The sequence below is a fragment of the Ustilago hordei genome, assembly GCF_900519145.1.
Source record: "Ustilago hordei strain Uho2 genome assembly, contig: UHO2_contig_17, whole genome shotgun sequence".
In the NCBI taxonomy this organism is placed as follows: Eukaryota; Fungi; Basidiomycota; class Ustilaginomycetes; order Ustilaginales; family Ustilaginaceae; genus Ustilago; species Ustilago hordei.
In genome coordinates, this window is record NW_024545291.1 from 53,026 (window position 1) to 65,088 (window position 12,063).

General features: G+C 51.6%; 6 protein-coding genes across 6 annotated transcripts; 4 read left to right on the top strand and 2 right to left on the bottom strand.

The window, feature by feature from the left end:
• Positions 1 to 24: 24 nt before the first annotated feature.
• On the top strand, positions 25 to 1,360 carry UHO2_06093 (putative LEU2 - beta-isopropyl-malate dehydrogenase; the record flags this gene model as incomplete). The annotated part of the gene is made up of 3 exons (XM_041560316.1): positions 25 to 520; positions 627 to 907; positions 989 to 1,360. The coding sequence occupies 3 exons, from the start codon at positions 25 to 27 to the stop codon at positions 1,358 to 1,360; spliced, it is 1,149 nt and encodes a 382-aa protein (XP_041416250.1).
• A 268-nt stretch (positions 1,361 to 1,628) lies between these two features.
• On the bottom strand, positions 1,629 to 2,373 carry UHO2_06094 (putative NADH dehydrogenase (ubiquinone) 22K chain precursor; the record flags this gene model as incomplete). Its single annotated transcript, XM_041560317.1, has 3 exons — positions 1,629 to 1,706; positions 1,819 to 1,951; positions 2,129 to 2,373. The coding sequence occupies 3 exons, from the start codon at positions 2,371 to 2,373 to the stop codon at positions 1,629 to 1,631; spliced, it is 456 nt and encodes a 151-aa protein (XP_041416251.1).
• Positions 2,374 to 3,312: 939 nt separating this feature from the next.
• UHO2_06095 (uncharacterized protein) lies at positions 3,313 to 6,354 on the top strand (the record flags this gene model as incomplete). The annotated part of the gene is made up of 1 exon (XM_041560318.1): positions 3,313 to 6,354. The coding sequence occupies one exon, from the start codon at positions 3,313 to 3,315 to the stop codon at positions 6,352 to 6,354; it is 3,042 nt and encodes a 1,013-aa protein (XP_041416252.1).
• An 853-nt stretch (positions 6,355 to 7,207) lies between these two features.
• Positions 7,208 to 7,671, bottom strand: UHO2_06096 (uncharacterized protein; the record flags this gene model as incomplete). The annotated part of the gene is made up of 3 exons (XM_041560319.1): positions 7,208 to 7,336; positions 7,441 to 7,497; positions 7,600 to 7,671. 3 exons carry the CDS (start codon positions 7,669 to 7,671, stop codon positions 7,208 to 7,210), a joined length of 258 nt encoding a protein of 85 aa, XP_041416253.1.
• A 1,025-nt stretch (positions 7,672 to 8,696) lies between these two features.
• Positions 8,697 to 9,947, top strand: UHO2_06097 (uncharacterized protein; the record flags this gene model as incomplete). Its single annotated transcript, XM_041560320.1, has 1 exon — positions 8,697 to 9,947. One exon carries the CDS (start codon positions 8,697 to 8,699, stop codon positions 9,945 to 9,947), a length of 1,251 nt encoding a protein of 416 aa, XP_041416254.1.
• A 1,166-nt stretch (positions 9,948 to 11,113) lies between these two features.
• Positions 11,114 to 11,816, top strand: UHO2_06098 (putative VTC1 - protein controls Sec18p/NSF-dependent priming of SNAREs and HOPS; the record flags this gene model as incomplete). The annotated part of the gene is made up of 3 exons (XM_041560321.1): positions 11,114 to 11,210; positions 11,451 to 11,558; positions 11,653 to 11,816. The coding sequence occupies 3 exons, from the start codon at positions 11,114 to 11,116 to the stop codon at positions 11,814 to 11,816; spliced, it is 369 nt and encodes a 122-aa protein (XP_041416255.1).
• Between the last annotated feature and the right edge of the window lie 247 nt (positions 11,817 to 12,063).

The window sequence follows — 12,063 nt, forward strand, 5'->3', positions numbered from 1 at the left end:
CCAGCTCACAGGGTGCACCCAATCATGCCATCTAGCAACGGCTTAGGGGCCGATGAGGCATGCAGAATTCTGATTCTACGAGGGGACGGCATAGGACCAGAGATCATGGCAGAAGTACTGCCACTCTTTGACCTTGTTCGGTCTAAGTACGAGGTCAAGATCGAAATTGTGGAGCTACTGATTGGTGGATCTTGCCTTGACCAGCACGACACACCCATACAGGATATCACGCTAGCAGAAGCTTTGAACTGCCACGCTGTTCTGCTAGGTAGTGTTGGAGGACCAAAGTGGGACGTCGGTGACTCGAGCAGGAGGCCAGAGACTGGCATTCTGAGGCTGCGCAAGCATCTGAACCTCTATGCCAACGTCCGTCCTGCCAAGATCATCTCTGAGCGACAGCTACAACTCAGCTCTCTCAAGGACGAGGTGGTACGAGGAGTCAACATCATCACACTGCGAGAGAATGTTGGCGGGATCTACTTTGGCAAGAAGGAAGAGCCGGATCAACATGCGATGAAAGGTGAGCCCATGCCTTCTTAGTAGAACACAACATCCTCGATGGTGACTTTGTTAACCCGCGTGACCACCTTGCTTCTCTCTTCTCTTTCGATGCATCACTCTGGCAGCTTCGGATCTGTGCGAGTACACGCGAGAAGAGGTTGTCCGCCTCACACGTGTTGCAGCAGCTTTATCGCTGGCAAACGGCGACCACCCTCTGCCTATCATCTCAGTCGACAAAGCAAACGTGATGGCAACGTCTCGTCTCTGGCGTCAGGTCGTCACAGAGACTATTCGCGACGAGTATCCGCAGCTGGTTGACAAGCTGAGCCACCATTTGGTAGACTCCGCCGCTATGGTCTTAGCGCGCGACCCGAGAAAGCTGAACGGTGTTGTGCTAACAGAAAACGTAAGTTCTACTACAAATCTCGCCCAGAATGCGAACTTGGCCAAGTACTAACCTCATCTCAACTCACATAACGTCTCGTAGCTCTTCGGCGACATCCTAAGCGATCTAACATCCGTCATTCCGGGATCTCTCGGCCTGCTCGGGTCTGCCGAAATTGACGGCCCTCCAGTTGTATCTGCTGATGGCCGACTGCCCGTAGGTGTGTACCAGCCCGTGTCGGGATCAGCGCCTGATATTGCAGGCAAAGGCCTCGCAAACCCCATCGGCATGTTTGAGTCCTTCGGCCTCATGTGTCGATGGTCTTTGGGTCTTGCTGAGATGGCTGATGCAGTAGACAGCGCCATCAAACGCAGTCTCGAGGCCGGCCAATGCACTCATGACGTCGGAGGCACGCTGTCGACGCAGCAAGCTGGGAGTCAACTGCGACAGTACATCCAGGAGACCTTATCGTGATGACCATTCCGCAGGACCTTGTCTTCCTATCCTTCTGTCCCCTTCAAACCCCGTTGTTCTGCAAAAGTCATATTGCCATATCATTCGTAAATGATTGTCTCCAGATCCGCGTCAGCGTTCTGTGTTGTACGATCGCAGTACGATCGCCGACCAATTATACTGTAGTTTCAAACTATGTCGGATTGGCGATGCAGTAATATGTGTAAGGCCGGAGTCTAGTGGTAGACCAAGGACATGTAGAGTGTGCTGAGTCCGTCGAAGGCACAGGTCAGCCCCACACTGGGTTCTTCTTTTCGTGGATCTGCGGCTGTCCTTCTGGCGATCCTGGGATGTTCTTTGCAAGTTTCTGTGACGGGTCGTAAGAATGGTCGGAGTATGGACAGGCAGAACAGGATTTGAGCGTCAGTAATCTGCGGTTGCATCCAATGCATGCTATGATGGTTGGAATCGATACGTACAAGCTTCTCAAAGACACACTGGTTGAGTGTCTTTTCTGGCTTCCTGCATCTGTAGAATTCCTGGTTGTGCTGCTCGAGGCATTGGAAGTGGGCCTCCCACTCTTTTCCACAGTTATCGCTTAGCTTCTTGATCCTGTACAATTTACGCCGCGAGGAGCAACAAGGGCGAAAGCAAAGGGTCAACCGTTGATTCTTTCAAACCTTTGTTCAGACTATCAGACAATGCAAGGTGCAATTTGCATTGTCGGCGTGCGATGCATCCTCCTTTGAGAGCTTCGTATTTGCTGTTCCGACCTATGCTTCTACTCACAGATCTCGTCCACATCTTGTTACTCGACGACCCTCCTTGAGGCAGTGAGCAGGGTCACGGTTCTCGTTCTTGCAAAGCATGAAGTCCTCGTTGACATCCTTGCAGTGTTCGCCGATGAAGAAGCTGGCAGACTTTAGCGGTGCAGAGGTGACACCAAGCTCCTCAATGTGTGGTTGGCTCGATGGCATAGGAGCCGGGTCGATGTAGGGTTTCCCTGGGAACTGGGCATCTCGGTGTGTGGCCATGGTGAGCTGATGTGACGACCTAGTGTGGGTATCTTCGGAGGCGCAAGTGTCGCGGTTGAGGTGTATCGCAGGTCGAACGTCCTTCCTGACGATAGGTGACGACGTCGGCAGTATGCAAGGTGGTGGTGGTGGAAGGTGTTGTTCAGGATCAGTTGAGCAAGAGTGCGAAGATCTGGATTCAAGATTCCGATCACGGGCCAATCAGGGCTGAACGATTTCGGATCCGACTTTGGTCTTGTGCGTACACAACACTCTAACAACCCTGCCTCAACGGGACAAAAAAAATAAAAATAAAATAAAATATAAAAAAAAACAGCTTCGTGCTTCTCCGCGAGAATTTTTTTCTTTCAAAACGCCGGACAAGACCCTTTGTTGCTCCTCTAACTAAGCTTGTGAAGATAAAGTGCTGAAGGAAACGATCCAATATGATGATGCGAGTTGACGTAAGCGGATTTGATAAGTAATCGGGCAAAGCCAATCTGATCGGAGATCAGGTGAAGCCGATACAAGTGAGGGATCGGGTACAACTACGTCCCGCTCGTTGCCATACTTGGTCATTAAGGGGGATGCTCCCACTTCTGGCATGTGCCGATAGCTTGTATATATACTAAGCGGGGAGCTAAGGAGACTCCCACCACATTGTTTCCTTAGTCAATCGAGTATATATGTTTCTGCCCTAAAACAGTAGTGACATCGTAACTCAGACTCTCCCCGATCGTCGGTTATCGGGACAAAACTTCTTCACATTTCAAGATAAAGTGCTTCTTGTGACTTGACTTGACAAAGTGAAGAGGCCTGGCTATCTTGATCTTGTCTACTTATTGCGATTCCTGTTGCATACTTCACGCTACCGACCAGCCTCTGGAACGCCCGATCACTCATCCCAGGTGATAGACGGTAGTCGAGCCGTTACAAGAAAAACGAGCACATCCGCCCAGGATGGTGTGCTGTAGCAGAGCAGCAAGAGGACTGCCGAAGCCGTTTCATCGGCTCACCCGACCTTCTTCCGCAGCATCGGCTCTTCCGCCTGCATTTTTGGCACCTCGTATCCATGCTCAGTCATTCTTGACACAGCCACCACAGCTAGCATCGGCTTCTCCGTCCAAGGATTCAACACTCAACTCCGCTCAGAACTTGCGAGCAACGCTACGACGACTCGGCCAGAGCTCGGAATGGGCCCCGCAAGCTCCTATAAAGATGGAAGACTCGAGGAAAGCGACAAAGGAAGATGGTGTGAGTCGCAATGATTCAGCTCGCGACAGCACAAGGGGAACATCTCATAGCCCCTCCTTCCGTTCATCAGCATCAGGAGCAAAGAGTGAACTCTCTGCGCAGGAGCGAAAACACCAGATCGGCTTCCGACTGAAAGCGAAAGAGCTTCTCGACCACATCAACGGTGCCAGTCGTGATCTCGAGGCACGCACCAAGTCATCGCGAATCCCTCCTGCTCAGATCGACGCAGAGATCAACGAGATTTTAGATCACTTCGACGGCGAAATGAGGAGCCTTCGTGTTATGATCAAAACAAAAGACGTTCTCGAGGATCCCGACAACGCTTGGAAGTCGGCTTCCCGTATCAAGGCACCTTGCAATGCTGCACTACGTCTCTGTTTGCATCAAGGTAGAGTCGAGCGCGCCACGAAGCTCTTCAATTCGATGAAGAAAGACGGCATCTTCCCCAGCGCCGCTACCTACACCGTCATGATTAACGGCTTTTCTCGTGCTCTCACTGAGCAAGGTAGCAGACCCCGTTCGAATAGCAATCCAGAAGCCATGCTTCAAAGCAAGCAAGCTCAGCAAATCCGTGACTTGTATCAAGAGATCGAGAAGCTTTGGAATCAAGCCTTCCCACAATACTTTCAACGTAGCGTAGCAGGCCCTCGCTCCCAATCCGACGACATCATGGCCCTTGATCGCGAAAACTTTCACAAACTCACAGAGCAAGCGTGCCGTAACCTCGTCTCGCAGCAAGCCAGCGTCAACGAGATCCGCGATCATCCAAAGATGTTTACACATACCCTCGGTGCCTATCTCCACTTTCTCCGTCTCGTTGACCTTCGAGACGAGCTTAGACATCTTTTTGATCGCCTCTTCCCGTCCGATCTGATCGAAATTATGGCCAAAGGATTGGCGCAAAACGCATCACCACAAGATAAGCTTGAGTTGGCCAATCGCAAGTTGTCCGAATCGCTGCCGCTCGGTGATGTTAGCACCTTTTCTGCCATGTTCGTCGAGTCTCCGGTCTCTCCAGCTTCAGAGCGCTTGGCCACCGTTGAGCGCATCTGGCCTTGCCTTGCCACGCTGATGGATTTGGAGTTGCATGAGAAACAAGCAGCGCCCCAAGCGAAGCCCAGCCAACGTCAGAAGGACGACCGCAGGACTGCAGGAAAGCATGCTGAGGCTGATTGGCATAGATTCCTTCCAGACGACCGCCTGATGGCGGATATCTTCGCGCATTTGCAAGCGCCGCCCGATGATGCGACGACACATGGTTTTCGACTTGGTCTTTCGATCTTCAGTAAAGTTTACGGTCTTGATCTCGATTCCACGGCTGACGGCATCATCAGAGCACCACAGCCTGACGAGAACGATCGCACAGGCGGATTGCAACGCTACTTCACAGCTACTGCCAATGGAATCGATGGCAACGCCCAGCCAATGGCCGAACTGCGTGATCCAATCGTTGCAACGCGTCTCTTTCGTATGTTGCACAAACGCGAGCTACGCAAACAGCGCATTGCACTATTCAACTATCTCTGGGCACGAGGCTTCGCCGATCAGCAAGCCGCAAACTCGCAGGAAGACGCGGTCGAAAGCACAATCTCGGACCCAACTACCTTTGGTAGGACACTTCGTCCAACCTTGGCCCTCGGCATCCTTTGGGACCTCTGTGAAGCGGGCGATCCTGTCGGTGCCCGATTTGTCCTTGAGGCTATGAAGCGGACCGCCCAAGGTGCCTCGATTGGTCCTGTCTCGACGCGGGATGTGATCTCCCGTCGAGCACGACGGTCTCGGTATTTTGCTATCCGAGCTGATCAGAACGACGCACAGAACTGGAAGCCGTCCGATCTCAGCTATATCCGAGTCTTGCGCGCCAATTTGATAGCTCTGCTCGACACTGAAGGGCCTGGCGGTCTCACCGCGACTATGTTGGAAGAGAGCAGCTCCCCCGCTTCAGGCCTTCCTGGAAAGCAGCCCAAATACGACGCCTGGACCGAATCGAAGTCGCTCTTTGCTGAGTGGTGCGACCAGAAGAAGCTCGACAGTGATTTCCGCCAACCCTCGTCTCGATGGACTTCCAGCGAAAACGATCAAGGTCGTCATACCTTACGTACTGTCAAGAAGAGTGATGCTGACCGAGGCGGCTTGCCTGATGGGCTAAAAAGTCGCATCCACACGGACAACATGCGTTCCGTCTTCCTTCACATTGCCAAGTTCTGTGCTAGCCAGCAGGGAGGGGAAGGCGCGCAGGTGGCAAGAGAGGCCTTACATCTGGTTAATGACAAGGTCGGCCTTGAAGCGCTCGTCAAGGAAACTCAAATGTTGCGAGATGACATCGCAATTGCCTCCAAGAGGATTACGACTTCCCCCCATAAGGTGCGCACACTCGACTACTTGAGCAAGGTCACGGATCTCGCTCTGGATACCTCGAATCATTCCTTTGCGCCGAAAGCAGATGTCGAGCTGTGGAAATGCGTCAGGAACATGCTCCCTGCTTCCCACGTGTCTGCTGACAAGGAAGAAAACAAAAGTGGATCGAATCGCAGCCGAGATGCCTGGAAGCAGTTGGTGGGGGGCAGTAACCGATTGCTGCTGTCCAAAGATGACTATCTCGAGTTGGAAGCCGAAGCTGACAAGGAGGAAGATGTCTTTGAACAAGGTGAGGAAGAACAAGTTCTTCGTGGGTCGTACCGGATGCAACGTCGCTCGCGCCACGTCGAGCAAGAGCTCGAACGCTGGGTGCGAGGATCTTCGTCCTAGTCTTCAGTGTTGTGGATCAAGGAGTTCAATTCAAGTTAGTCGCACATAAACTTCGTTTCGCCTTGTCTGTGTCTGTATGTGAATGATACATTTCACCACGAGATTGTGATGTTGAAGCAATGCTGTTGTTTGACCTTGCGAGTAGAAGCGTGAGTTGTGTATTTTCGCATCCTTCTTTTCCTTCGACTTTTCTTCTTGAATAAATTTGAGCTGGCTGCATCCTTCTTTTTGACTTACGCAAGCTTTTCTGCTTTAAGAGAACCTGGAAAGCCTGTGGACATTGTTGATCTGCTTTTGTTGCACAGCTCGATTTTATCATTTAAAAGCCGTTTTAGGCGGTATAAACCAATAGAAACTGAAGACGTTTCGGTCCCGATACTGGCGATCGGGTAGAGTCTGAGTACGATGTCACTGTTAGTTTGTAGACAGAAACAAATATACTCAATTGACTAAGAGAAGAACATGGCGAGAGCCTCGAGCACTCCGCCTGACATATATACAAAGTGCTGGTTCATCCCATACGTGGGAGTATCACCCTCAATGACAGAGTCCAACAACGTGCGGGACCCAATAGCGTCCATCCTTTCTCTCTGATCGGCTCTGTCTGATTCCCGATTAGATCGGACCTATTCTCTCTCCGATTAGCTTGGGTCCATCTGCTCCCCGATTAGATCTGCTGGATCGCCATCTTCAACATAAACAAATCCCACTGGATGACGCCGCCGTGATGTAGGGGATTGATGGTGAAGTACAAGTACATGGGTGAAGCTGCTTTTCCTAGACCGAGTGCGGATCAGCTTCGCCGAGGCAGAACAGTGCCGAGGTCAGATGGAGGGGGTTATGTTCGAGGACTCTAGATTACTCGACCAGGTTCGTGCTTAGGATCGTCGGTAATCGGGTAAGGATCTTGGCCGTTCTGCTGCTGCGATAGGGCGAGTGCTTGTTGGGAGATTGGAACTTGGCCACCGTTTGCAGCAATGATCTGTAAGACACCATTTTGACGACACATAGCAGCGAGTCAGTACAATGCTTTTGACGAATCATCGCTCATCGCTTGCACTAGGAGGAGGAGAGAAGATTACTCACCGATCGTTCATCGCGACGAGACTTCCAGACGGCAGCTGTGAGCCACAGACCCCAGATCTGGTCCAGTCAATGGTAAAAAGCAGTCTGAGAGCTGTGTCAGCTTTGACAAAAAAAATAATCACTTCGTATCATGAGGAGCATAATGGGAGGTGAACTTACACCAAGACCAACGAGACCTGTGACAGCGGTTCGGTGCGCCAAATCGACGAAACTTGGCATTCGCTTTGACATTGTGACTTGATACTATTTGAGCAGCCGGGGCTTTAGAGATGGTTCGGATCGATATGGTTCAAGTGAGATTGTGGAAGATGTCCGTTGATGGTGCGACCTTGATGGAATAAGTCTTGTAGAGAGCCGGTTGGTGTCGAGAAGGGCGGCTCTGGAAAAAGTCGCCGCTGCAAAAGCTAAGCTGTCTGACTTGATGTGGAGAAGATGGGCCTGGATATCGGGAACAAGAAGTCTGCATCGGTCAGATCTGGTCGACCTCATTCTTTGTTAGACTGATGTTTTTACACAAAAGACACCTCTCTCCCGATGAAGGGCTCGTGAGCTCTTTCCATGTGTCATTTTTGGCTGCTGTCGAGTGACGTAGACTTCATCATAGAATCCTGAGCCTAGCTTTTCGCTGCATTAGAGCTGTTCAAAAACGCTTGTCTTCGACGTTTGAGTTGCATCCCGGGTCATGGTCTCTCCAATCTGCTGAAACAAAGCTCGCTCGTTAGCTGGCATATCTGTCTTAGTTGGCTTGGCAGCTTTCGAGGAGAGCAGAAAAAGCACAGCAATCATCGCATGACCTCGACAATATGATGCTGCATCGCTGACTGGCTTGCATTGAGGCAGTATGATGATTTCCGCTCTGTCTTTTCGAGGAAAGTGAGGAAAGCAAGATCGAGGCTTGTGAGTAGCTTTCGCCCTTTCGATCCAAGTCGAGGATCGTTTGGCAAGAGCAAAAAGAGAGGCGCTCAAACTTGGTTGCAACGCACGCTCCAGTTCCTGTTTGTTTGCCCCCTCCTCCACTTGGACAGCGGTCCTTTCCCGGGTCCACTTTCCATCCACGATCTTCTCTCTTCAACGTAAATTGTCTTATACAAGGCTGCTTTCCATCTCTCCACGACAAGTACGCTCGCCTAAACAACCTTCGAGTCGACTAAGTGGGCTTGCAGGACATCAAGTATTCGCAACCACGTTGTCAGCTTCGACTTCAACACTTCCCATCTCCCGAAAGCAGCACCCTTGCTATAGCTTCGCTCTTCAAGATGATTGGAGCAGCTGCTTCTCGAAGTATCCTCTCAAGCGGTCTCAAAGGCCAGCGCGCTGCCACTGCCGCCATTGCGATCTCTAACTCAGCATCTCTTGCTGCCCGCAGATCTCTGCTTCTGCCTGTGCAGTATCGAGCTCTCCACACATCTCTGCAACGATACGCAGCTAACCCACAATCAGGCAAGCCCGCCTCGGACAACTGGACGCACACCAAGCAAAACATTAAGGAAGAAGCCAATTCGGTCCGCTCCAGTGTCGAGTCGGCCATTGCTGGAGGCACCAAGGCCGAAAGCGCCCAAGATTCTAGCAGCAACACCAGCGCAGGTGGGGGTCGACCTTCAGGTGCGGCCGAGATCCTCAAAGATGCCAGGAACATCACTAGCGAAATGGCACAAGCTGTCCCCTACCCAGCTCTTTTATGGGGCAGTGCAGGTGTGATCCCATACGTCAGCACAGCCGGTGCCTCGATCTGGTTGGCACGAAAGGAGCACCTGGTCAACTTGGGACTGGACAAGTCGATGGACAGCGAGACCGCCAGTGCGCTTCTTTTGCACGCACAAAACATTCAGGTCGGCTTCGGTGCTGTGTTGCTCTCCTTTTTGGGTGCTATCCACTGGGGGTTCGAATTCAGCAAGTACGGCGGTCGTGTCGGTAACCGCCGATACGCTATGGGTGTCATGCCGCTTGTTCTCGGCTGGCCCACACTTCTGCTTGCACCCCAAATGGCCCTGATCGGTCAATGGGCCTCCTTCGTGGCTGTCTGGTTCATGGACCTGCGAGCAACCACTGCTGGCTGGGTACCTAAGTGGTATTCTACCTACCGCTTCTGGCTCACCTTTGCCGTCGGCACTAGTATCATTGCTACGCTTGCTGGTACCAACTACTACGTGCCTGGTAGCCGAAGCACGCTAGGTGGCACCGCCCGCAAGCTCGAGGAGGAAGTCAAGGCAGATGGCCCTACCAAGATGAAGTTGCTCAAACAGACCGCTCAAGGCAACAAGGGTGGTTTGGTCAAGCACACTGAGGTAACCGGTGATGTCGAGGCAACCAGCTCTGGTGCTGATGGTGACAGCTACGTCAAGATTGGCAACCCCAAGCGGAAGGAAGAGGAGAGGAAGGAAAAGGAAGAGGAGGAGAAGAAGAAGAAGGAGGAAGAGGAAAAGAAAAAGAAAGAAGAGGCCAAGAAGGGCGGCGATGACAAGAAGGAGGGCGACAAGAAGAAGGACGATGACAAGGACGACGAGTGAGGGCAGCTCAAAGGAACCATATCCGTCAATATCAACGTCTCCAATAGCAGCGTTGAAGGTACTTGCTAGCTGCTGTTCCGCTCCCACGAAGACGTGCCAAAGTGTGCATGGGTCACTCGAACAAAGGCTCCCTTCTAGATCTCGCTTGCTCTTTCTGTACATAATCCATGTTTCCGCTTGCACAATCAACCAACAATCTCTGCTCCAGAAAACATGTGTGTCTCGCACAATTGCTCTGGAGTGCATCAAAGATGTGTGCATGCTCGTGTGATCCTGCCAACGTCAAAGGTCATGTTGCAAGACTGTGGTGAGTGTTGGCCTATTGTATCGGCCGAGTGAGTATTGCTGCTTCCAATCAACGCTGCAGAGAAAATATGCACGATAGAGCGCACGTGCGCATCCGAATTCGTCTTCCGCTTAACTAGTTTTCCAGTATCTTTCCTCCCTGCCATGCTGATGATGATCGCGCTTGATGGCTCTTCTTGTAACGTGGTTATCACTCAGGATGTATATGAAAAGATACCAAGATCTGGCCTGCATCAGCAAGGTTTGTTTGAGCCTGTGAGCTGGGCTGCAGAACCAATCGAAAGGGGAGGGTGTTCTGGCAACTTTTAAATAAATTGCCAAGCTACAAGACGCCTTGTGCATGCTCCGCTTCATTTGCAGCTAATCATCGTCCAAAGCTTCATAAAGTGGCGCTCACAGACTGGGGATCTATTTCGCCGTCAAGTCCGCCGTCAATGCAATCTTTGCCTCGCTATGGTCGTACTCAAGTTACGGGACATCTCGGCGCTGTACGAGCACAAAGGTAGCTTGAACTTTGACATACCAAACGAATCTGAGAGTAATTGAGCGTTTCAGTTGAAAGAGAGTTGGAATTCTAGAATCGGTATTTCGGCTCTTCTGTTGCAGGTCGTAGCTTCGTCTCTGCCTGTCTATGCTTCTTCGTCGCCTTTTCACTTGCTTCTTCTCGACCTCCTCCTCTTGCTTCTTCGCCGTCCATCAACCGCCTCACCATCATCCCTTGCGACCGTACCAAGCTAACATTCGGCATATCGCAGCTCGCATCCTCCTTCGCGTCCCCCCTTATCAAGGTCCCACGAACGCACGTCAGCCTCCCTTCTCCCTAACACCTCACACAGACAGCTCCTGTCACACAAGTCATAATGTCCACCCAGCCTCTCCTTCAACGAACCGCTGGCAAGCGTATTGCGCTTCCAGTCCGTGTCGAGCCAAAGGTCTTCTTCGCCAACGAACGAACTTGTACGTTTCCGCTGCTTCCTGCATCCACGATCAAACACAATCATGCTCCAACACATCAGGCACCTCAGATCAGGCACTCGCTTCGCAAGCAACGAGCGGTGTGACCTGCATATCATGCCCTAACTCTTCGATGCCAATGCTGGATCCGCAGTCTGCTAAGAACAGTATACTGACATCTTCAACCACTTTGATCCTTCGCTGTCGCCAATCCCTCTCGTCACCCGGTCTTGTCTCATACAGTCTTGTCATGGTTGAACTTCACAGTCACCCTCTCGGCTCTTGCCGCTGGCTTGCTCAACTTTGGTGACAAGATCGGTCGTATCTCTGCCGCTATGTTCTCCTTTGTTGGTGAGTTATCTTCCCTTTGAACACACTTGATCCTCTCCGCTTTTTCTCCTTACTTACCGACCCATTGCTCTCCCCCTTCTGTCGTGTCTGATAGCGATGGCAATTATGATCTACGCTCTGTTGACATACCACTGGCGTGCAAGTGCCATTCGCAACCGTGGTTCGGGTCCTTACGATGACCGGCTGGGGCCTACAGTTCTCTCCGTCATGCTGTTGATTGCTGTCTTGGTCAACTTTATCTTGCGATTCAACTCCTAATCACCCAACCAGCTGTACGGAAGTCCGAGTTGATCAGCAGCTACCACCGACAACATTCTTGTCAGCAGTCCTCATCGACCTTATCATGCCTTTTTTGCGGTCTTTCTGCAATCTTAACTCGTAACGTCACACATCTTACAGGTTGACTCTAACTTTGAATTCTATGTGACGGATGTGAATCGATTTGGGCCCGTACCACTGCCATGACCAGCGTCCAAAGTCCAAGAAGCAGAGGCAAAGGCGCACG